Raw genomic sequence first — 25,167 nt, forward strand, 5'->3', positions numbered from 1 at the left:
CTAGTTTGATCACCTTTTAGTCCATGGGACTTCCAAGAATCTTTTCCAGCACCACAGTTTGAAAGCATCAATTCTTTGGCACGTAGCCTTTTTTATGGTCCAACTCTCAAATCCGTACATGATTACTGGAAAAACCATAGCTTTGACTATATGCTTTGTCAGGGAAGTGATGTCTCTGCTTTTTAATATGCTGTCTAGGTTTGTCAGAGCTTTTCTTCCAAGGAGCAAGCGTCTTAATTTCGTGGCTGCAGTCACCATCTGCAGTGATTTGGGAGCCCAAGAAAATAAAGTCCATCACTGTTTCCACTTTCTCCCCATCTATACGCCATGAAGTGATGGAACTGATTGCCATGATCTGAGTATCAGTTCAGTTCAGTCGCTCAGTCCTGTCTGACTCTTTGCAAACCCATGAACCTCAGCACGCGAGGCCTCCCTATCCATCGCCAACTCCCGGAGTTTACTCAAACTCATGTCCATCGAGTCAGTGATGCCATCCAGCCATCTCATCCTCTGTCGTCCCCTTCTCCTCCTGCCCCCAATCCCTCCCAGCATCAGTCTTTTCCAGTGAGTCAACTCTTCGCATGAAGTGGCCAAAGTATTAGTTACAGCTTTAGCATCAGTCCTTCCAATGAACACCCAGGACTGATCTCCTTTAGGATGGACTGGTTGAATCTCCTTGCAGTCCAAGGGACTCTCAAGAGTCTTCTCCAACACCACAGTTCAAAAGCATCAATTCCTCAGCGCTCAGCTTTCTTCACAGTCCAACTCTCAAATCCATACATGACTACTGGAAAAACCATAGCCTTGACTAGATGGACCTTTGTTGGCAAAGTAATGTCTCTGCTTTTGAATATGCTATCTAGGTTGGTCATAACTTTCCTTCCAAGGAGTAAGCATCTTTTAATTTCATGGCTGCAATCACCATCTGCAGTATAGTCACTGTCTATTTTTGTGTATCCTTGAACCCTTTGAATTACCTACTTGCCCATTTTTATGTAAGTTCATTTTTCCATTTCCAGTTGATTACTTGGAAGCTCTTGTATATTCTGGACACTAATCATTTGTTGATTATATATGTTGTAGTTATCTTCTCTTAGTCGGTTTATAGTGTTTCTGTTAAAGTTTAAAATTTTAATATAATCACGTGTTAGATTTTTTTTATAGTTTATGCTTTTGGGTTTTATTTAAGAAATCTATCTCTATCTCATTGTCATAAAGAGAGGTTCCATCACTTTCTTGTACTAAAGGCTTTAAAAATTTGTCTTTTGCATTTAATTAATAGGGATTTTCTTTTGAATGATGGTATAAGATTTGTGATCAAATTTCATATATGTGAAGGTCTGTTTCTGAGTTGTGTGTTCTATTCCATTAGTGTTTGTCTAGTTCTACACTAAAACCATACTTTCTTAATTACTAAGGCTTCATAATAATCTCCTATTAGAATATTGAAAGAATTTCCTATCTTGGCCCTCTTCATAATTTGTCTTAGTGTCTGTTTTCTTTATTCTTCATTTAAGTGAAACTTAATAGCTAGTCAAGTTATCTGAAAATCCCAGTTGGGATATTTATTGAAAATATACAGAGTCTAAAGATTAAAGAGAATCATCATTGACTTTTTCTCTCCATGAATCCAGGTATATCTTTTAATCTATTCAAGTCTTCTTTTTATCTCTTTCAGTAATGTTTATAATTTTAAACACAAGAGTTGTATACCTTTTTTTATTAGATTCATTCCCAGGCATCTTATACTTTTTGTTACATATGAATGAAATCTTTCTTTTTAATTACATTTTCAAATGGTTACTATTTGATTTTTTATATATTGATTTTGTATCCAGTTATCTTATTAAATCATTAGTTCTCATTGGACTTTATGTGTAGATATGGTATCTTCTACAAATAGTGTAATCCTTTTTTCTTTCTTTCATTTCTTATACCAGTTTTCTTGTCCTCTTTGTCTCATCACACAGACTAGGATCTTTGGTGGTGGTTTAGTCGCTAAGTGGTGTCCAACTCTTGAGACCCCATTGACTGTAGCCTGCCAGGTTCCTCTGTTCTTGGGATTCTCTAGGCAAGAATACTGGAGTGGGTTGCTGTTTCATTCTCCAGAGGATCTTCCTGACCCAGGGATCAAACCCAGGTCTCCTGCATTGCAGGCAGATTCTTTACCATCTGAGCCACTAGGGAACCCCATTGGAATCTTTAATACAGTATTAGAAATAATTGCTGACTTTAATGAGAATGTTGATGTTTCACCTTTAACTCTGATTTTTGCTAAGAGTTTTTATCATGAGTGAGTCTTGAAGCAAAGAAAGAGGAATGCATAGGTGGATCATAGGATTTTTAGAGCAGTGAATCTATTCTATGTAACTGTAATGGTGGGTACATAAAATTAATACATATGTTGAAACCTATAGAACTTACAAAGAATGCGGCGTAATGTAAACTATGACCATGAGTTAATAATGTATCAGTATTCATTCTTCAGTCTGACACATGTACCTCACGCTAATGCTAAATAGTAAGAGCAGTGGACACTGGCAAGGAGAGAGATGTGGGAGTTCCCTATATTTGTTTCTCAGATTTTCTTTAAACCTGAAGGTGCTCTGAAAAAATAGTCTTAATTTTTAAAAAGCAATTAATTCTTACAATCATACATCTCAAGTAGTAGGCACAAAAGTGTGGGTATATACACAGAGGAACCTACTCACTATGAGCTTTCTTCATAGGCTTTGCAGAGGAAACAGAGCTCTTTGCCTAGGAAGCCTGAGGAGTGACCAGACATCTGTAAGGAAAACCAGGGAGGGAGTCATTAGTGTTTTAGAAACCAAGAGAAGAGGAAGTTTCAAGGAAGAGGCATTGAGACAACAATCTCTTAGAGATTATAATGATTGATTCATTTAACAAATATTTAGTAGGGCTAAATATTGGAAGACTTCCCTGGTGGCTCAGATGGTAAAGCGTCTGTCTACAATGTGGGAGACCTGGGTTCGATCCCTGGGTCGGGAAGATCCCCTGGAGAAGGAAATGGCAATCCACTCCAATACTATTGCCTGGAAAATCCCATGGACAGAGGAGCCTGGTATAGGTTACAGTCCATGGGGTCGCTAAGAGTTGGACACGACTGAGCGACTTCACATGCATACATGCATACCTTGTATACGGGGCTTCCCTTGTGGCTCAGCTGGTGAAAAATCCACCTGCAATGTGGGAGACCTGGGTTCGATCCCTGGGTTGGGAAGATCCCCTGGAGAAGGGAAAGGCTACCTACTCCAGTATTCTGGCCTGGAGAATTCCATGGACTGTGTAGTTCATGGGGTTGCAAAGAGTCAGACCCAACTGAGCAACTTTCACTTTCACTTTACCTTGTATATGTCTGATGTCTTATCTCTATATCTGCTGAGGATACAGAGGTAAGTAGGATATTCACAAATTCCTGTCTTCATGAATTATAATCTAGTGGAGAAGACAGATGCTACATAATAATAAAAGGAGCAGGCTACTGTGAGAGCATATAGCTGGTGATCCTAACCTAGTCATTGGATCTCACTAATCATTCTTGAAGAAATGATGTGTAAGCTGAATGTGAAGAAACTGTGAGTTACTGAGATGAGTGGCTAGTCAAAAAGAGAAGTCAAGAGATCCCTGGGGGACCTGAGGAAGAGCAGGCTCACTGCCGTGCATGCTGAGGAGATGCTGTGCACGGAGATTTTTGTTTTTAAAATGTTTGGGGATTGAATTTTCCTTCAGGTTCTATCAGCCTTCACATTCCTGTGTTTTACATTCTTTCTCCAGGTATAGTCGTAGAAGATTGTCTGATTCTGCTCCAAAACTTGTTAAAAAACAACAACTCCAATCAAAATTTTTTTAAAGAAGGCTCATATATTCAGCGTATGAAACCTTGGTTTGAAGTTGGAGATGAAAATTCTGGCTGGTCTGCACAGAAAGTGACTAATCTGCACCTAATGTTACAGGTACACTGTCCTCAGACATAAATTTGGTAATTTTGACAACAATCCTTTCAAAGAAAAAAAAATGGCTTGCCTTTGGTCAATCCAGGATGTTGAATTGGTTTCAGGTGGGCTTTAAAAAAAAAGTAAGAACGTTCTGATATGGAGATTTGCAGTTATATTCAGAGATAAAGATTCCCTACTTCCCACACATACGCTTTGTTTCAATAACTGTTAACATCTGACAATACTGTTTCATCTTTTATTCCCCTCTCTTGCCTTTTTGGGTTATTTTAAAGCACATCCAAACATATAGTTTATTGATAGGTTTTGCACTAGAAGATAATAAGTTAGCTTGTTAAGTTGAATTTTTTAAATCTACTTTCTTCATTTAAGGTTCTAATATCATAAATTTTAGTATTCAGAATATTAAGTTCAGCATAGAAATTCATTCAGTAAACATTCACTGAGAGTCAGACACTGGATGCTTGGAAGTGGATGATGATGTCCCTACCCTCAAAGATTAATAGTCTTGAGTTTTATGTTTAATACAAATTAAGTTAACAAGTCACATGTAATTTCATTTAAGCTCTGTGGTGAAAGCTTGGTGGTGATGGATAATAAAACTGAAGACAGTAGGATCCCAAATGAATTCTGTATCAGAAAATTATGACATTTTTAAAGTATTTTACTTGTTTATCCCTTTATTGATCCCTCTTGTCCAGACCCTTAAGTTTATACCAGTTTCCTAACTTACTCTCTAGTGATTCTTGTGGGTCTTTGAGTGTCCCTGTGTTCGTAAAGTCGTGTTCCTCAAAACTAGGTGGTTAATCAGACTGATAATTAGAATCTGCATATTGTTGCCTTCTCTGGGAGTTTCCCACGTAGGGTTGACTGATAATCAGGGTGACCACATGCCCCAGTTTACCAGGTCAGTATTCACTTTGTAATTACTAATCGTGTCCTCTTTCACTTCAGAAGTGTCCCAGTTTGGATAATAAACTATAGTTAGCCTATTTAGAATATGCCTTAAAAACTGTTAGGGAATTATTTTACAGGAGAACATGGGCAGAATCTGTTGATATTCCCAATTTCATTGTTTCTATTTTTACATGTCAGTATCACACATTTCAAGGCTATTAGTTTTTAATGTTTCAGAAATAGTGTCCCAGTGGTAAAGTTGATATCTTTGCTCAACACTGCCTTCTTAACAAAGGAAATTCCTCTAGAAAAATGATTTTCAAAATGTGATTAGAGAAAATGAAGTGTTCTCATGATGTACCAGTTACATATATATTTCCTTCCAGAGTGAGAATCTAAACTGCTTGAGGAGCTTACTCATATTTTATAGCTTTGGGTACTACCTAAAGAATTAACTTTTGCAAAAAGTAATTGTTAACAAGAAAGTCACTTGATAATAAGTAAAGCACTATTTTACCAAAAAAAATTTAGAATAGAATGTTGCATATAAACAGAAAAACAGTATTCTAGTTATATATGGAGAAGGCAATGGCAGCCCACTCCAGTACTCTTGCCTGGAAAATCCCATGGACGGAGGAGCCTGGTAGGCTGCAGTCCATGGGATCGCTGAGAGTCCAGCACAACTGAGCGACTTCACTTTCACTTTTCACTTTCACACCTTGGAGAAGGAAATGGCAACCCACTCCAGTATTCTTTCCTGGAGAATCCCAGGGACATCGGAACCTGGTGGGCTGCCATCTATGGGGTCGCACAGAGTCTGACACGACTGAAGTGACTTAGCAGCAGCAGCAGTTATATATAGAAGTAAGTTAGTTCTTTAAGTATTCTTCTAGAAAGTGAATAAACTAGATAGTAGTTATTGAAGAACATAAACTTCAAAATAAAGAAACTGAGTTTAATTCACTGTAGTGTATTCTCCATTCAAAGATGAAGTAGTTGATGTATTTCATAGCTTCACAGGCCACAGGTTATCTTCTGCTTTTCAAACTATTAGAAGGCTTTCTTGATAGCTTTATTGCTTATATTTAGGGTTGCTTATATTTCAAGTTCTTGGTTATATAACAAATGAAAATGCATTGTAAATGGTGATAAATAATCCTTTTTGGATATATATGTCCTAACTGGAATTATTCATCATCCCAGTTATGATAGACTTCTAAGCCACTAAAAATTGAAATTGATCCACTTGAGGATCATTCATTTAAATTTCTAAATTAAATGTGAAGAAAGCATCTTTTTGAAATTTTTTTAGTTGTGAAACATTTAAATTTTTTCCTGGAATGATAATTTCATGACTATTTCTACCTGTAGGAATCCCTTCTATTCCATTTTTTGGACCGATACTGCCATTGACGCTCAGAAAACTCATTACCTAATGAGAGACTCCTTTTTGTTGTTGGATAGTTCTAATTGTAAAAAGCGTAATCTATATAATGAGTCAAAATCTGCCTGGATATAACATCTACAAACTTCCCCTGGTTTTTCTCTCTGGGAAAATATAAATCAATTTTTTGTGATATTTTGCATATTTATAATATATTTGAATATAACTATTAGTTCTTCACTTATTTTCTTATTGTTATAAGTATTACCTCTTTCTTCAGCCATCCCTCCTACTTCTTTGTTATCTAGAAATGTGATTATTTATAGCATCAGTTAAGATCAGATCAGATCAGATCAGTCGCTCAGTCGTGTCCGACTCTTTGCGACCCCATGAATCACAGCACGCCAGGCCTCCCTGTCCATCACCAACTCCCGGAGTTCACTCAGACTCACATCCATCGAGTCAGTGATGCCATCCAGCCATCTCATCCTCTGTCATCCCCTTCTCTTGCCCGCAATCCCTCCCAGCATCAGAGTCTTTTCCAGTGAGTCAACTCTTCGCATGAGGTGGCCAAAGTACGGGAGTTTCAGCTTTAGCATCATTTCTTCCAGAGAAATCCCAGGGCTGATCTCCTTCAGAATGGACTGGCTGGATCTCCTTGCAGTCCAAGGGACTCTCAAGAGTCTTCTCCAACACCACAGTTCAAAAGCATCAATTCTTCGGTGCTCAGCCTTCTTCACAGTCCAACTCTCACATCCATACATGACCACTGGAAAAACCATAGCCTTGACTAGACGGACCTTTGTTGGCAAAGTAATGTCTCTGCTTTTGAATATGCTATCTAGGTTGGTCATTGCCGGGGTCCAGCCTCGGCTGATCCAGGGTATTCGAAGGGGAGATGGCGTCGGCAACTTATTTAAATATTCATCGAAGATATAAAGAGTAATAGAATGAGGATAGCTCAGTAGGAAAATTCAGTGGAGAAAAGAGGCTGAGTAGCTTGGTTTACGTGGAAAATCAATATAGCCTGTGACACCAGGTTAGCTCTGACCATGGAGGCCACAGGCGCCCTCTCAAATAGTGGAAGGTGCCCCACCTTAGACACCTTCTTGAGTGGGTCTCAGAAGCCCAGGCAAATAAATGATCGCAGAGGACCTCCATGCTCCAGATGGAGACTCAGCCGGAATGTGAAAAGAAAGAATGACATGGCGAGACCAAGCTTTGGTGAGCAAGGCCCGTAGCTTTATTTTCAACTGGGGCTTTTATACCCTAAGTTACATATAGAGGATAATAGGGGATGTGAAATCATGCAAAGTCAGCAGTCTTTGATCCTTATCAAAAACCAGGATTTCTTTCCTGCAAATTTATCGTATACAAATGGTTTAGGTGATTTACATCACCTTCTGGCCAGAAGGCCTGTTAACATTTATGACTCTTGACAAAGGTTTGTCAACCTTATTTTGACTTATTTTCTCTAAGAGTAATTATTTTAAGGTTTGGCGCCATCGTCCGAAGGTGTTAGATAAAGTTGCATTCCTATAGGGCAGAGGTACAGTGGGTTTACAACAAAGGAAAGAATTTATTACCTTAAGGGTAAAGTTGCTAACACCAAGGCCACTACTTATTTTTTCTACATACCAACAATATTAATTAATACACATTCAAGGATACAATACAGGGGATGTGGAAACTTGGCAGCAAGCATTGGCTCATCAATGAAATCTTTTACTAGTTTTATTCTGACAGTTTTATTCTAACTCTCTGAGAGGCTCTAAACTATTTGAATATCTTAAGCTTCCCGTGCCTCTCAAGACTGAGAGACTGTAAACAATCGTATGCATAGCTGTAGGAGTCCGGGTAAACTTGTCAGGCGAGTTAAAGAGCTATATGAGGGGTTTAGATTTAAACACTCCTAATGCCCAGGAACTTTATTAATTGGAGCTGTAAGTTAACTCTTTGTCAGAGAGAGCGAGATGGTGGTGGGGGACAGCCCCCAGTAAAGTCAGAGGTGAGAGCACAAAGCAAAAAGTTGGCAGACTCTGGTTTTTGGGGGTAGATGCTCGAGAATATCCAGGGGGACTCCTGAGGCTCGATCCCACCTTTGCGTATGCCGAGCCTCCTTCCTCATGACCTTTGTCATGAGTGGAGTGCCTCTCGCCAGCTCCCGGCAGGTCATAACTTTCCTTCCAAGGAGTAAGCGTCTTTTAATTTCATGGCTGCAGTCACCATCTGCAGTGATTTTGGAGCCCCAAAAAATAAAGTCTGACACTGTTTCCACTGTTTCCGCATCTGTTTCCCATGAAGTGGTGGGACCGGATGCCATGATCTTCGTTTTCTGAATGTTGAGCTTTAAGCCAACTTCTTCACTCTCCACTTTCACTTTCATCAAGAGGCTTTTGAGTTCCTCTTCACTTTCTGCCATAAGGGTGGTGTCATCTGCATATCTGAGGTTATTGATATTTCTCCTGGCAATCTTGATTCCAGCTTGTGTTTCTTCCAGTCCAGCGTTTCTCATGATGTACTCTGCATAGAAGTTAAATAAGCAGGGTGACAATATACAGCCTTGACGTACTCCTTTTCCTGTTTGGAACCAGATACCCAACTGCTGTTAGATGACATTAAGGAATTATTAGGTTTCCCCCCGGGTTTGATCCCTGGGTTGGGAAGATCCCCTAGAGAAGGAAATGGCAACCCACTCCAGTATCCTTGCCTGGAAAATCTCATGGACAGAGGAGCCTAGTGGGCTGCAGTCCATGAGGTTGCAAAGAGTCAGGCACGACTGAGCGACTAACACTTACATAAGGAATTATTGTTGATTTTGTTAGGTATAATAATGGCATGATGATTATATTTTTAAAATCTTTTTATCGGAGGCATATAGAAATATTTATGGGAAAGACAACACATAATTTGTTGTTTGCTTTAAATACAGGTATACCTCAGTTTATTGTGCTTTGTAGATAATTTCACTTTTTACAAATTGAAGGTTTATGGCAACCCTATGCCAAGCGAAGTCTGTCAGCTTTTGTTCACCAGCACTTGCTCACTTCATGTCTCTGTGTCACATTTTGGTAATTCTCACAGTATTTCAGACCTTTTCATTATTATTTGTTATGGTGATCTGTGATCAGTGGTCTTTGTAATTGTTCTGTGGCACCACGAATCACGCCCTTGTAAAATGGACAACGTGATTGATAAATGTGTGTGTTTGACGGCTCCTCTAACTGACCATTCCCTGTCTCCCTCTCCTCGGGTCTCCCTAACTGCTGTGATGTAAGTGTTGAAATTAGACCAGTTAATAACCTTACAGTGGCCTGTAAGTGGCCTCTAACTGTTCAAGTGAAAGGAAGAGTCGGATGTCTCTCACTCTGAATCAAAAGCTTGAAATGAATAAGCTGAGTAAGGAAGGCATATTGAAAATGAAGATAGGCTGAAACCTAGGCCTGTTGTACCAGTTAGCCAAATTGTAAATCCAGAGGAAGAGTTATTGAAGGAAAGAATAAGTGAATACATGAGTGATGAGAAACTGAAGCAGCCTTACTGCTAATGTGAAGAAAGCTTTAGTGGCCTGGATAGATGATCACACCAGTGATAACATTCCCTTAAGCCAGAGGCTACTGTAGAACAAAGCCCTAACTTTCTTCAATCCCATGAAGGTTGAGAAAGGTAAGGAAGCTGCAGAAGAGAAGTTTGAATCTAGCAGAAGTTGGTTCATGAGGTTTAAGGGAAGAAGTCGTCTTCTTCATAACATAGAAGTATTAACACAGGTGAAACAAGTGCTGATGTAGAAGCTGCAGCAAGTTAATGAAGGTGGCTACACAAAGCAACAGATTTCCAGTGCAGATAAAACAGCTTTCTCTTGGGAAAAGATGCCATCTAGGACTTTGATGGGGCTTCCCAGGTGACGCAGTGGTAAAGAATCCGCTTGCCAGTGCAAGAGATGCAGGAGGTGTGGGTTCAGTCCCCGAGTTGGGAAGATCCCCTTGAGGAAATGACAGCACGGGGTAGTACAAAAACTTAGTTGATTAAGCAGTGACAGGGTTTGAGAGGAGATGGCTCAGACAGTAAAGAATCTGTCTGCAGTGTGGGGACCTAGGTTTGATCCCTGGATCAGGAAGATTCCCTGGAGGAGGGAATAGCAACCCACTGTAGTATTCTTGCCTGGAGAATTTCATGGATATAGGAGCCTGATAGGCTGCAGTTCGTGGGGTGGCAAAGAGTCGGACATGACTAAGTGACTAACACTTTCACACCAATTTTGAAAGAAGTGTGTGTAAAATGCTGTCAAAGCATTGCATGCTGTAGATCTGGCTGAGCAGTTTGGGGAATCCATTACACAGGTTTTCTATTCATATAGATCAAATTCGTCTCAAGACTTTTCAAATCTCTAAAAGACAGATTTTGTGTTCTCTTTCTTTTGCAGCTTGTTCGTGTACTAGTATCTCCCAACAACCCTCCTGGTGCTACCAGTAGCTGCCAAAAAGCTATGTTCCAGTGTGGCCTACTGCAGCAGCTTTGTACTATTCTAATGGCCACTGGAGTTCCTGCTGATATCCTGACTGAGGTAAACCACGTGATGGCAGTACTCTGTGGAAGCTGAAATCAGGAAGCCTAGGAAGAATCAGATATCAGCTGAATGAAAAGCAGCAATTGTTAACCATTCTTGTCTATTAAATTCCTTACTGACGCTATAAAGTATAATTAGCAGCAATTCCAAAAGGTGTATTCATTCCGCAAGTTTAATAGCACGTAAATAATGTTAACGCTTAGAACATTTCTTGTTAATTTTATTGTATTCAACAGGAGTGCACAGTAATAATTTATATTTTTAATTTTGAGAACAGTATGACTTAGTCAAGTCAGACATGAGTCTTATTCATAGAATAATAAATTCTTTTTCCTTGACATATCGCATTTTCTTTTTCCTACCTATTAAGAAAAAGAAGTTAGTTTGAAGGAAAAAAAGGTTTATTTAAATTTCTTTTCTCAAATTAACACATGTTAATTTTTAAACGTTAAAAATACAGATAGTAGTGAAAGTTTTATAAGAAAAACTATCTTTGGACTCCCTCCTTCCTATCTAAGCCTCACTTCCCCCTATATAACCGTCCCACTTTGCTTCCTCCTGTCACCCCAGTAATGTATTTTTAAATTGATAATCATAATTTATAGTTTTGTCACTATTCCAGTATTGTTTCTTGCTAAGCCAAACAGAGCCCCATACTTTTTTTTTAATAATCTTTTTTCTTTCCTGAGTTATAATAATATTCTTTTTCATTTTACTGATTTTCTATCAATGCATATTAACACTGTCATGTGCTTAACAGTATGTTCCCCACTTCAGGCCTTCTGGAAGTTCCCTATCCTCTTGCTCCCATATGGGCTGCTTATTCCCTTCTTCTGTCACACAGCTCTTATCCTGGAACTTACCTTTTATTTATTTATTTGCATCTTCATTGTGTGTAGCATGTGGAATCTAATTCTCTGACTAGGGATTCAACCTGGGCCCCCTACGTTAGGAACATTAAGTCTTAGCTCCTGGACCACCAGGAAAGTCCCTATCCTGGGACTTTGATTCACTCTGTCTAATGATCCTTTTATTGGAGAAGGAAATGGCAACCCACTCCAGTGTTCTTGCCTGGAGAATCCCAGGGACGGCAGAGCCTGGTGGGCTGACATCTATGAGGTCGCACAGAGTCGGACACGACTGAAGCGACTTAGCAGCAGCAGCAGCAATGATCCTTTTGCCATGCTTAGTCGCTCAGTCAAGTCCGACTCTGCAACTCCATGGACTGTAGCCCACCAGGCTCCTCTGTCCATCGGGAATCTCCAGGCATGAATACTGGCAATGGGTTGCCGTGCCCTCCTCCAGGGGATCTTCCCAATCCAGAGATCAAACCCAGGTCTCCCTCATTGCAGGTGGATTCTTTACCGTTTGAGCCCCCAGGGGATCCCTTGGTTATCTAGATTCTGTGTCATTTTCTACCACCCCTTGGTTCATTATCTTATTTTACTTAACTTCTTGAAAGGGGGTGAATGGCAAGATAATTTGGTTTTAGCTTTTTCATGTCATTCCTCCACCTTCAGAATTAATCTAGTATTTGGTTAGGTATGGAATTCAGAATTGGAAATCATTAACACTCAACTTTCAGAACATTATTCCAGTGTTGCTACTAAGAAGTCTGAAGCCATTTTGAGTCTTTTTGTATAACCCACTTTCTTTCTCTAGAATCTTTCTTTCTGGTTTGTTTCTGAAATTTACTGATGAGGTGCTGTATTACAGACTCTACCTCTCAACCCCACTAAATTTTAGTACTTATTGGGCCCTTTCAAACTAGAGACATAAGTACTTCAGTTCTGAGGAAGTTTTATGTGTTCTTTGACAATTTCCTGTTTTCTGTGTCTTGAACTCTATTAATAGATTATTAGACTTTCTGGACCCAGTGTCTTTTTATTCTTTTTACTTGGAGGTTTTTTTCAGCCTCATCCTTAAATTGAATTTGTAATTTGTTGCATTTTAAATATGTTCTCTGATTTTATTTTTAAGCATCCTTTTTCTTGCTTTGTAGAAATAGTCTGTCTCTTAGAGGATATTATTAATTTTAGTTTTTTTTTGAGATTTTAAATGCATGTGGTCAAGTTTATTTTTAGTTGGAGGCGCTTAGTGTTTTAAAATATAATCTCACAAAAGTGTTACAAGATTATAACGCTATAACTGACATTTTTGTTATCTAAGTTTTGTTGTTTAAAAGCAAAAAGCAAAAGAATGTAACATTTTCTTCTTTTAAAAACAGGGTTTTTCCTTCAACTCACTTTCTCTAAATTTTCTTCTCCACTCATGTTCATTACAGACCATTAATACTGTATCAGAAGTTATTCGAGGCTGCCAAGTAAACCAAGACTACTTTGCTTCTGTAAATGCACCTTCAAACCCACCAAGGTAGGAAAAGAGAAATGCTGAGATCCCGCAGACGAATTAGTATATCTTGTCTGCACGTCTTATTCTTTTAAGGAGTTCAGTCCTGTGTTTTGAAATAAGAAATTATCTGACAAGATAAATATGTTGGTATTTTAAGAGTTTCCAGTCTTCAGAACCTGTGTATTTGTACTCGGGTATCACTTCCTAGCTGTGTGCCTTAGCAAGCAGATCACTTCATTTCTCTCAGCTGCAGATATCTTTTCTGTGAAATGGAGATGAAAATAGTTAACTTGCTGGTATTCTGGCTGTGGCTTTTCAGTCAACAAAAATGACTAGCTATTGATTTATGTACGTAGACTGCAACATTTCTTTTTGTTCTTTTCTTTTTAAATGCAACAGACCAGCCATCGTAGTACTTCTTATGTCCATGGTTAATGAAAGGCAGCCATTTGTATTACGCTGTGCTGTTCTCTACTGTTTCCAGTGTTTCTTATATAAAAATCAGAAAGGACAAGGAGAAATTGTGTCAACACTTCTGCCTTCCACTATTGATGGTAAATAATTTAATTCTAACTTTTAAAATAAATAATTATCTTTTAATAGTAAAAAATAAATGTGCAGTAGATATTTAAAATGTATAATATTAGTATGTAATGTAATGTTTAAAATATAACATGTCCTCTCAATTTGTTTTAGAAGTGAAGTTTTTAATTAAGGTCATAATTTCTGGAATATACCATCATCAGTTTGATGCCTGAAGTGTTCTAATATTTCTTTGTTTTGCTACTTTCCTTTCAAGATACTTTTTTGTCATCTTTTAAATTTTATTTTGTAAAAACAGACTTTTGAAAGTGTTACTTAATACTGCTAATAAACAGATTTTTAAGTATTATTTCATACTATTTTTGTGTGTTTGGAAACAGCATAATTCATTTTCACCTTATTGTTATCTGCCTGCCACCTTTGTAGCAACAGGCAATACGGTCTCAGCTGGTCAGTTGTTATGCGGAGGTTTATTTTCTACTGATTCGCTTTCAAACTGGTGTGCTGCCGTGGCCCTTGCCCATGCTTTGCAAGAAAACGCTACCCAGAAAGAACAGTTGCTCAGGGTTCAACTTGCTACAAGTATCGGCAATCCTCCAGTTTCATTGCTGCAGCAGTGCACCAACATTCTTTCACAGGTAAAGTGACCAAGATTTCTCTAGGGAGGGGGTGGGAAGTTTCATTTTGATGTCAGTGACACAAGGATTTAAGGCTGTCCTTAGTAGATGCAGATGGAAAGGAAACAAGGCAAAGACTGCTCATTAGCTCACTGTTACAAGAAATGGTTTTGTGGAGAGAAAGCAGGAAATACTACTCCTATCAGGGGTTTTGCCAAATAATGAATAAGGTCTGCATCAGGATGGAAACACATGTTCTGTACAGAAAGTTGGTGGGTTGTTTTTTTTTTTTTTGAGGTGGGGAATTTGTTTTCTTTTTATATCATCCACATAATAATTTCTCTTACTGCTCAATAGCTGAATTCGGATCAGTGTATGAGAGGGAATAGAATAAAGTGGTTCATAGCTGTGTACCTTGCTCTTTCTCTTCCCAGGGCAATTGATCTTCCATTCAGAAAACAAAAATAAAATACCAATCCATTGCTTATATAGTTAAACAGTATACATACCCCTTGATGTTTGTGAGCTCTCAAATCCTCCGAACCCCAAGGCGTATAGTTTACCTAGTGAGATGTAAATAAACGTAAGATGTTTGCATTCCTTTAGACTCCTAATAAAAGTATCGAAGCTTCATTGAAATGTGAATGCTAAAGGATTGATATTTAGGAATATCCCTTACTATATTTAGTTGATTTGCCCACATGTGCCAGCCTTGCTGTTTAATGATTCAGGTTGATGCTTAAGCAAAACTTTAAAGTCATAGACATTCAGAATCATTCAAGGAGAGTGAAAATGTCCATAAGTCTAAAATTGCTCTATCCACTGGTATTATCTTATTCCTTCCCCATGATATGTGGAGTGCTTCTCAGTTTTTAATTTTGCCGCACTTGTTGAATTGTTTTATTGTGAGCTTTTAAAGAAACATCAGTACCATCCATAGGGAGTTATAAATTAAGGCTTAAAAATTAGCTAGTGCAAAGAGAGTTGAACTCTTTCTTTGTTATTTAGAATCGGTGTACTTTGATTGAAAGCCTGCTTTATCTTTATTATTTATCTTAGTGATTTTTAGAAGTACTCCAGAGTATTCATAGTCTTATTTATTTAATACTTGTTTATCTCTTGTTGCTGTGTATGGAAAACGGCTTTTCTTTTTTTAATTTTGTATTAGAGTATATTTTATTTACAATGTTGTGTTAGTTTCAGGTATACAGCAAAGTAAATCAGTTATACATATATCCATTCTTTTTTAGATTCTTTCCCATAAAGATTTTTACAGAATATTAAGTAGAGTTCCCTGTAGAGTTCCCAGTAGGTCCTTATTAGGTACTTATTTTAAATATAGTGGTGTTTAACAGCTTTTCTTAAGCCAAATAGTAATTAACTGTCTGACCATCATCACCACATAGTTAGCTCTAACATTGCAATTCTAACTAACACATAATGAGAAATCCTAAAGATAGTGGTGTTTTCCCACTTTGAAGTAATCACAGTGCTGTAAAATTAGCCTTTCTCCTCTAAAATGTACATACGTTGGTATAATAAAAGATTAGATCTTCCTGTTCCAAACTGTTGGCTTGGGTTGCTAGAGAGACTGTATTTGAGGGATTTTTCTGGGTATACATTTTTCTCAAGCAGTAATATTTTCAAATAATCTTTAATGTATAATTTGCAGGGCGATAAGATCAACCGACGGGTATGTATCACTTGTTTGGGCTTAGGCATTTCCTCCTACAGCCAGCCTTTTTCTTTGTCTTGGGTTTTGTTAATTGTTTTTTTTTAACTGCTTGTTTGAAGTTACATCCTACTCACACTTGTATGTGTCAGCAAGTTAATCTCTACCGTGACTCTCGGGTTTCTCTCTGGGTACTGTAGTGGTGTTACTAAGGACTGTGGGAGTGAGCATCTGAAGCTCTCCTTGTGCTTCCTCTGGGGATGCTTGCACTTTCTGGAATTCCTTGGTTTGGGGTTTTTGGTGTGATTTTTCACCCGAGCTTGCTGCTTTATTTCCAATGAAACCATTTCAGAGGTAGTAAAATTTAAGAGTTAAAAATTTTGTTTTTAATCAGCGTATGAAAGAATATGTTACTTTTCTATTATATAAGTTATTGAAAATATACAATAGTAAGTATAAATTTGTGATTTGAAAGAGTTTAAACATCTTGAGTTATTCTGGGTGTTATGTATGTGCTACACTACCATTTCGGGATTCGTTTTTGATGTGTGCTAGGGGAGAGTATGATTTGTGTTTGATTTTGATCTGTTTTCTGGGACACTTGGCCAAAAAGTGTGTACTTTTAATTCCATATTTGGGCATGTGTTCAATTATGCAGCATGGATACTAATAACTGAGGTTCTTTTGGGAGTTGTATCTTTGTGTATGAGCATGATTTAACGTGTGTTAATACCTCATGCACAGATATGGCAGCTTTAGCTGTCAGAATTTTCAATACTAAGTAAAGAATTTTATAAGTGTGCATGTCATTCATTTAAAAGGGAAATTTTGGAAAGTATAATTTATATACAGTAAAATGCACAGACCTTAAGTGTTCAGTCTAATGATTTTCATGGTTGAATATATTTCTGTAACCCCCACCCAAGACAAAATGTGCAGCATAGTGTTCATAATCCCACAAGTTCCATCTAGTCCCTTTCCTATTATTCTCTGTCTTCAGAGGCCACCACTAGGAAGTAAATCTGATCATAATACTCTTGAACCTCATTTTAGTACTTAAACACTAGTTGTTTAAAATGTTAACTTTACATATTTTTATTATTAATGTATTTTTAGGAATGATACTTTATTTCTTCTGAAATGTTTGAGGTTCTCTGCAACAAGATTTGAAATAATTCTCAGCCATTTTTTTTTTTTTGCAGTAGATGTGTAATTCAAATGCATCATGCAATTTATGAATGGTAGGCAGAAGTATTTGCAGATAGATAAAGGTTCCAACAGTATTTTGAAACATTTTTAGTTTAGATAGAGCTTTTTTCCCCCCTAAAAAAAGAGAGCATTTTTCACTAGTTAACAAACTAAGATTTTTGGTCAGTTTTAGCCTCTCCCACTTTTTTAAGGCTCCCTTTAATGATACTTTTATTTATTTATTTTTTCAAGCTGGAAAAAATTCCAGTAGTAGATTGAGTACATCCATGTTGTCAACATGTAAAAATATTTGACTTTGGTTGTTTCTTACAGTGGGAGATAATTGATAACAGAGTTTTTTTCTATTTTTTGCTGTGCTGGATCTCAATTGAGGCACACAGACTTTTCGATCTTCATTGTGGCAGGCAGGATCTTTAGCTGTGGCATATGAACCCTTAGTTGCAGCAGGCAGGGATTGAACGTGGGCCCCCTGCGTTGGTAGTCGGAGTCTTTGCCACTGGACCACCGGGGAAGTCCAGGAGAGAGAGATTTTAATAGTGGTTAGCGTCACTATAATTAAATGACATCATGATAGAGCAGTGAATTATTTTTTCTAAATCATATATTAAAAAATTAACATTTTGTTATTATTGTTATGATCCTATTGATGAGAACATGTTTAGAACTTTCATTTCTAAATAAAAAGAGCCCTCCATGACTACTCTGGTTGAATTTCTTTCCTGTTTTTTTTTTTTTTTTTAATTTGTTAAATTGGAGGATCATTGTTTTACAATTCTGCTGTACAACAGCATGAATCAGCCATATGTATTCATATACCCCTCCTTTTCTGAGCATCCCTCTCACTTCCCCCGTCCCACCGCCCCCCGTGCCCAGGTCATCTCAGCATTGAGCTGAGCTGAGCTCCCTGTGCTATACAGCAGCTTCCAATTAGCTATCTATTTCACACATAGCAGTGTACATATACAGTTTTAATTAGGCTCATTCCTAATCAGAATTGTTGCTTTAATAAACAAGGTGTTCCATTCTGTCTTCTACCTGGTTCTAACCAGTTATGTTTGACTTTGCTCTTTTTAACCTTCAGCTAGACCCCAAAGGACATACTTTTCAAAATTGAACCTAATTCCATTTTTGTTTACTCAGACATCAGTCAGTGATTTGATAGAATGCCCTTGTGTATACAATGTCAGTATGTTTGGTGCCTGCAAATGGTATTCCCATAATAAATTTTATTTTCAGTTTACCTGGGTAACATGAAGATATACTGTGGACACAATAATGACATAAAGGCAAGGAAAAAGTAAAACTAATGCTTTATGTAAAAACTAAATCATGCTAATTAATGCTTACTTGGCATTTGAAGAGGTCTGATTTGAATTTAATTAAATGTACTTGAAAAAAGATTATAGAAAGGCCAAGATATTGCCATTAAGGTTCATGAAATTAGAATAGTCTGGGTGAGTGATAGAAATTTTTCAAAACATAGTAATAGTTGCTTTTGTATCCATCCCTTGTCTTGATTTTTAAACAGTTGTATTTTGGAAATTTTCTGAAATTACTCCCAAAGTAATGCATTATTGTGCTAATTTCCATTATCTTCTTTCAAGCAAGTTTTGTTTTGCTTAAACAGAAATGCAGGTTATGTAATATAATTTGGGCAAGGTCAATATTATGGCCACCTGATGCGAAGAGCTGACTAATTTGAAAAGACCCTGATGCTGGGAAAGATTGAGGGCAGGAGGAGAAGGGGACAACAGAGGATGAGATGGTTGGATGGCATCACCAACTCAATGGAATGAGTTTGGGTAGACTCCGGGAGTTGGTGTTGGACAGGGAGGCCTGACATGCTGCGTTTCATGGGGTCGCAAAGAGTCGAACACGACTGAGCGACTGAACTGAATATTAGGAACTAAGAAAATACCTCATATAAGGGATATAAATGTGTTGTATGAAAATTTAGGAAAGTGTAATGTTGATGGACATGCTAGTTTCCAATATTGTTTAACATATTAGCAGCAGTATAGTTAGTTAGGGGTTTGAGGCACTTAGCTAATTTAAATAAATCTTTTTCTTCTCCATTATGCTTGTGATTTCTCATTATTTGGCATTTCTCAGGAGTTTGTAACATGGTTTAATTATTTTCCTGTTAGAGAAATATATTCTTTAATGGAATTTAACTAAACAATTCAGGAGATTATGTCTTTGGTTTTGCGGTTTGGGGTTTTTTTTGATATTTTTTTGAAGGAGGTAGAATTTGTATTTTTATTAGAAACTAGTTTTTTTTTTTTTTAATTCTTATTGAAGCATATTAAATTTGCCAGCAAATTTATGCTAAAGCGTTTTAAGATTGATAAATTATAAGCATCCACATCATGTATTTCTTCCTGAGCATATCAGGTTTTCCACTGGCAATATTTTAGATAACCTGGTATATGCTTATAAACATGGATCAAGTCTAATTTATGCTCTCTGTTTCAGAAGTGCAGTCCAAAGAGGACACAAGAGTGCATTTTCTTGTTCAATTTTTAAAATCCAGATTCCTGACACATCTTTTATAAGATGTTAAATGTCTTTTTATGTAGATGGGGAGGGATCTTAGGGCAACTTCAAGTTTGAAAAGCATAAAAAGATTTCTGCTAACTTGCTTTATTGCAGGGAAGCAAAATACAGACAAGAGTTGGATTACTAATGTTGCTTTGTACCTGGCTTAGCAACTGCCCCATTGCAGTGACACACTTTCTTCACAATTCAGCCAATGTTCCATTTGTATCCTTTATGTTTTAGTAAGATGCATATAAGTATTTATCTTTTCTATCTTTTCTATTTCTTCTTCTCAATTAGAGGTAGCTCCATGCCTCAAATGTTTGCATTCTCTTTATGTTGCAGATTTTTAAACGGTTAAGGTGATAATGATGCTTGCTTAAGCTGTGTGTGTGTGGGGGGGGGTGTGTGTACATGTATACCACTGTTTTATGTTTTCTTGGCTTGCGTATAGAATTTCTTGTTGAAACTTACATGAAATACATGTCAGATTCAAATTGTAAAATGAAGTATTCTTGATATTATGAACCATTAGTTTTCTTAACAGAGATTTCAGCTTACAGGACAAATTGCAGAAAATCTTGGAGAAGAGGAACAGTTGGTCCAAGGCTTATGTGCTCTCTTGTTGGGCATTTCAATTTACTTCAATGATAACTCTCTCGAGACCTATATGAAGTAAGTAAGGGGAAAATGATTTGCTGATGTCATCAGTAGATAATGATAAATTTTTTTCTGCCAAAGCATAATGTAGACCAGGCTTTTCTGTTTTGTTATGACTTTTTAAGCATCTCAATATACTTATCTCTGTAGAGAGAAACTAAAACAACTGATAGAGAAGAGGATTGGCAAAGAGAATTTCATAGAGAAACTAGGATTTATTAGCAAACATGAGCTGTATTCCAGAGCGTCTCAGAAACCCCAGCCAAACTTCCCCAGTCCAGAATACATGATATTTGATCATGAGTTTACAAAACTGGTAAAAGAACTTGAAGGTAAGACGACAAGAGTTCCTCTTGACATTCATTAAAAAGTACCTATGATTTTATTTTATATGTATATTCTGGATGCGTGCAGATTGATTGTATGATAAGCCTAAAAGTAAAAGTATCTTTTTTTAGCTCTTGCTCTGTAGCCCACTGAAGGACTGTGGGCACTCAGTGAGATTGGAAAGAAGACTTCTGATCTCTCATGCAGTTGTTGTTTAGTTGCAAAGTCATGCCCGACTCTTTTGCGACCCCATGGACTGTAGCCTGTCCATGGGATTTCCCAGAAAAGAATACTGGAGTGAGTTGCCATTTCCTTCTCCAGGCAATCTTCCCAACCAAGGGACTGAACCCACGTCTTTTGGATTGGCAGTCAGGTTCTTAACTGCTGAGCCACCAGGAAGCCCAAAGGCTCATGCAGTTAGGCCATGTGTTTTTACTGATAAGTCTTGATAATAAAACAGTATTTTTAAATGTCTTCTTTTATAGGTGTGATAACTAAGGCTATTTATAAGTCCAGTGAAGAAGATAAAAAAGAAGAAGAGGTGAAGAAAACATTAGAGCAGCATGACAGTATTGTGACTCACTACAAAAATATGATTCGAGAGCAAGTATGTACTGATAAATTGTATACAGTCTCTGTTATACCAGAAGTTTAGATACTTTTCTGAGGCTTCCCTGGTGACTCCAATGGTAAAGAATCCACCTGGAACGCAGGAGACCCAGGTTCAGTCATTGGGTTGGGAAGAGCCCCTGGAGAACGGAATGGCTACCCACTCCAGTATTCTTGCCTGGGGAATCCCATGGACAGAAGAGTCTAGCAGGCTACAGTCCATGGAGTCGCAAAGAGTTGGACATGACTAAGCACTCATACTTTTCTGCTTTAGGGAAGAATTTCTCTTGGCATTTCTAAATGCAAGAGGATATGCAAAGTAAAACTCATCATTAACCTAAATAATTCAAAAGCGTCTGAGTATTCAGCAAACTGAGAGCTTAATATGTGTTTAGCAAGTCTAGTAGTAAAGATAATCAAAGGTGTATGGCAGCTCCTACCTAATTTATCTGGGTAGGAGCTTGGGGAAAACAGAGAAGCTGAGTCCCACTAAAAGAATAACTATGAGTAAGCTTAGCAAAAGGAGAAAGAAGGAAGACACATGTTGCTGATGTGTACACAGAATCTTTGTTGGCTATATAAAGGGAAATTTGAGAGGCAGGGCTGGAGGGAAGGAAGGATATGGTGGTGATGGGTGGAAATTAGGGAGCTGACAATGATGATAGTGACTGCTGGTTTTTGTTTCCTGTGTTGTGGGTGCTCACTTAAGCACATTTAAATACTGTCACATTTAATTTTCACAGCATTTTCACAATATCCCTACAAAGTAGGGGAAGCTATTAGAATGGATAATGATAAGTTGAAACTATAGTTTGAAAATCATCAACTGACATTTTCTCTGCAGGATACCAGTCAAGCCCACACTTGCATAGTATTCAGCACCTTAGCTTCTTTACATTCCTTCAAAGCTGTGTTTCTTGGTTTTCTTCTCTCATTTAATTCCTCAGTGTGGCATATGTACCTTTATTGGAATGGAATCCTAGAAAGTGCTGCAGTATTATCTGTAAAATGAGATTACTGGTGTTAAAGTTTGAGGGTCATGAAGACAGTTTCACGTGAGGCAGGTCCACCGTCCCGTTCCTGCACTGCCCTCCAGCCTCTGCTGACTGCACAGCTGAGGCAGCTGTGGCAAGGAAGAGCTTTAGGGTAGAGCCCTGTGAATGAGAGCTACCTCCACTTTCTTTTCCCCACAATGTATACTGCTGGCAATGAAACTCTAAAAAAGGATAAAAATATACTGGAGGTATATTGAGCATTCAGTCTGAGCTTTTCAGTTTATAAGCAAATTAGTAAATTAGAATCATCTTTGAATGATCCAAATTTGAATCATTACTCTGCTCATGGTTATTAGAATTTTTCATCTATCTTAGTACAAAATCACAGTCATTTCCAGATGGTAAAATGTAATCTTTACAACAGTGGGAAATAAGAACTTGGAAGGCAATATTATAGCCTATACTTGGAGCTGATAAATATGGTTGATTTGGAAGAAGAAAAGAGTGATTTGACACAATTACTATAATGACTCTTCTTTAGAAATGTTAATTTTAAATATTCTCACCAATTAGAACACCATTTGGCAATTAGGCAACAAGCCTCAAGAGCTATAAAATGTTTATATAAACTTTGAATTATATTTGGAACCCAATCCTAAGGAAATTCTCCAAAATTGTGAAAAACAGTTATATTGACTAAGCTGTTTATTGTAATAAAACTATCATTTAGAAAAATGGAGAGCAGCCTTCATGTTGTTTTTGAATATAAATTATATTGTATCTCCTGATTAATATTAGGAAATTATGATTGAATAGTAGGCAAATTAAAGGTTAAAAAATGATGTATGGACTGATTATGATAAGTTTAAAAAACTTGGATTGGAAAAAAATTAGAAGAAAATAAAGATACAGATCACATTCTAACCAGTTAAAGTAGGAGGTGGTAAGAAGTGAAAGCTTTTTCTTAAAATCTAAATGTTCTATGATTGTCTTTTTTTGTTTGTTTTAATTTTAACGTGGACTGTTGTTAAAGTCTTTACTGAATTTGTTACAGGATTGCTTCTTGTTTTATGTTTTGGTTTTTCTGGCAAAGAGGCATGTGGGGTCTTAGCTCCCTGACCAGGGGTGGAACCCACACCCCCTGCATTGAAAGGAGAAGTCCTAACCGCTGGACCAGCAGCAAAGTTCCCTGCTTGTCTTTTAGTGTTAAAAGTAATAAAGATGCATACATATGGAAGCTTAAAGAATTTGGTATATACATTTTTTAGTTTGATGGACCATAAAATGAAGTTTTTAAAATTGACACCACCACCCCCCTCCCACCACTGCCCCCAAACCAAAACTCACAGTGAGACTGCAGGTTGTGTCATGTAGTGGGGCCTTGAAATCTTACAGTTCTGCTACCCGTTAACGGCCTTAGTACATATATTGTGTTATTGCTTAATTATTGAATGAGTTTGAAAATGTTGAGTAGTTTAACATCCTCATCCAAAGTAATCTCTAATTTTTAATTTGTTCTTAATGCTCATTAGTATGAATTTAAAACACTTGAATTGTTTGTTTCACAGGATCTGCAACTGGAGGAATTAAAGCAGCAGATTTCTACATTAAAATGTCAAAATGAACAGCTCCAGACAGCAGTCACACAACAAGTATCTCAGATTCAGCAACACAAGGATCAATATAATCTTCTTAAAGTACAGCTAGGTAAGTGTAGCAGCTGCTGCTGCCGCTAAATCACTTCAGTCGTGTCCACCTCTGTGCGACCCCATAGACGGCAGCCCACCAGGCTACCCCGTCCCTGGGATTCTCCAGGCAAGAACACTGGAATGGGTTGCCATTTCCTTCTCCAGTGTATGAAAGTGAAAAGTGAAAGTAAAGCTGCTCAGTTATGTCCGACTCTTAGCCTGCAGCCCACCAGGCTCCTCCGTCCATGGGATTTTCCAGGCAAGAGTACTGGAGTAGGGGCGCCATTGCCTTCTCCAAAGTGTAGCTGGCCATTCCTATTGTAGTGTCCCCAAGAGATTATTCTTGTGGGCTCATCTTTCTTTAACCTTAATCGCTGTGACAGAAGTGTAAGTCAGAATTTGAAGTCCAATCTCTGCTATCCATTGATTCTCAACCTTAGCTACCTACACATTGAGATCCCTTGAGTTTTTTTTTAATACTGATACTGAGACGCCCACTGAAGTTTCTAATTAAATTAGTTAGGGACTGGGTCCAGGCATCAGTGATTATTACAAGCTCCCCAGGTGATTCTAATGTATAGCCAGTTTTGAATGACTGGTCTAGCCTTTCCTTTTTTTTTTTTTAATCTGCAAAGTGGAGCTGAGATTTAAATGAAGTAATATATATAAAATTCTAGTTTGGTGTCTGGCACATGCTAAGGGCTCAAATGCTTGTAAATAGTCTTCATTCTATACTGCTTATGATTGGAATGCTAGCTGCTTAGAAACATAGTTTATTTATATGAAGGTGACCAAAATTTTCAGAAGAAAATAACTTTTACTTCCTCTATTTATGACAATAATTCGTCAGTTCTTTTAGGCTGTGTAGAAAGCTATTCTTTTGTGAAGATTTCTAAAAAGATTTTATTTTCTCTTATATTAAGTGATAGAATTGGAATTGAAGCTACTATAATTCTTAATTTTAGATCACTGAGCCAGTTTAGTCTTAAGACTGTGCTGTTTTTCCTCCCAGAAACCCTGAAAACATCAGTTTGTTATTTTGTCAGTGCACTGTTTTGCAAAGATGAAATGTGCATACAAAAGTGCCTCCAAAGTAATTATTCAGGAAATTATGTATTTTTTTACACTTGAATTG

General features: G+C 37.5%; 1 protein-coding gene across 2 annotated transcripts in view; it reads left to right on the top strand.

Annotated features, from left to right (window-relative positions):
- Positions 1-25,167, top strand: part of USO1 (USO1 vesicle transport factor) — an 81,185-nt gene that overhangs the window by 47,958 nt on the left and 8,060 nt on the right. Inside the window, exons 9-19 of one of the 2 annotated variants that reach the window (XM_005208071.5) lie at positions 3,796-3,974; positions 10,679-10,819; positions 13,107-13,195; positions 13,574-13,728; positions 14,144-14,355; positions 16,007-16,027; positions 19,868-19,978; positions 20,310-20,428; positions 20,564-20,745; positions 21,226-21,347; positions 23,913-24,051. In XM_005208071.5, coding sequence (XP_005208128.1) covers positions 3,796-3,974; positions 10,679-10,819; positions 13,107-13,195; positions 13,574-13,728; positions 14,144-14,355; positions 16,007-16,027; positions 19,868-19,978; positions 20,310-20,428; positions 20,564-20,745; positions 21,226-21,347; positions 23,913-24,051 — 1,470 coding nt within the window. 2 annotated transcript variants of the gene reach the window in all.

Source organism: Bos taurus, chromosome 6 (assembly GCF_002263795.3).
Source record: "Bos taurus isolate L1 Dominette 01449 registration number 42190680 breed Hereford chromosome 6, ARS-UCD2.0, whole genome shotgun sequence".
Lineage (NCBI taxonomy): Eukaryota > Metazoa > Chordata > Mammalia > Artiodactyla > Bovidae > Bos > Bos taurus.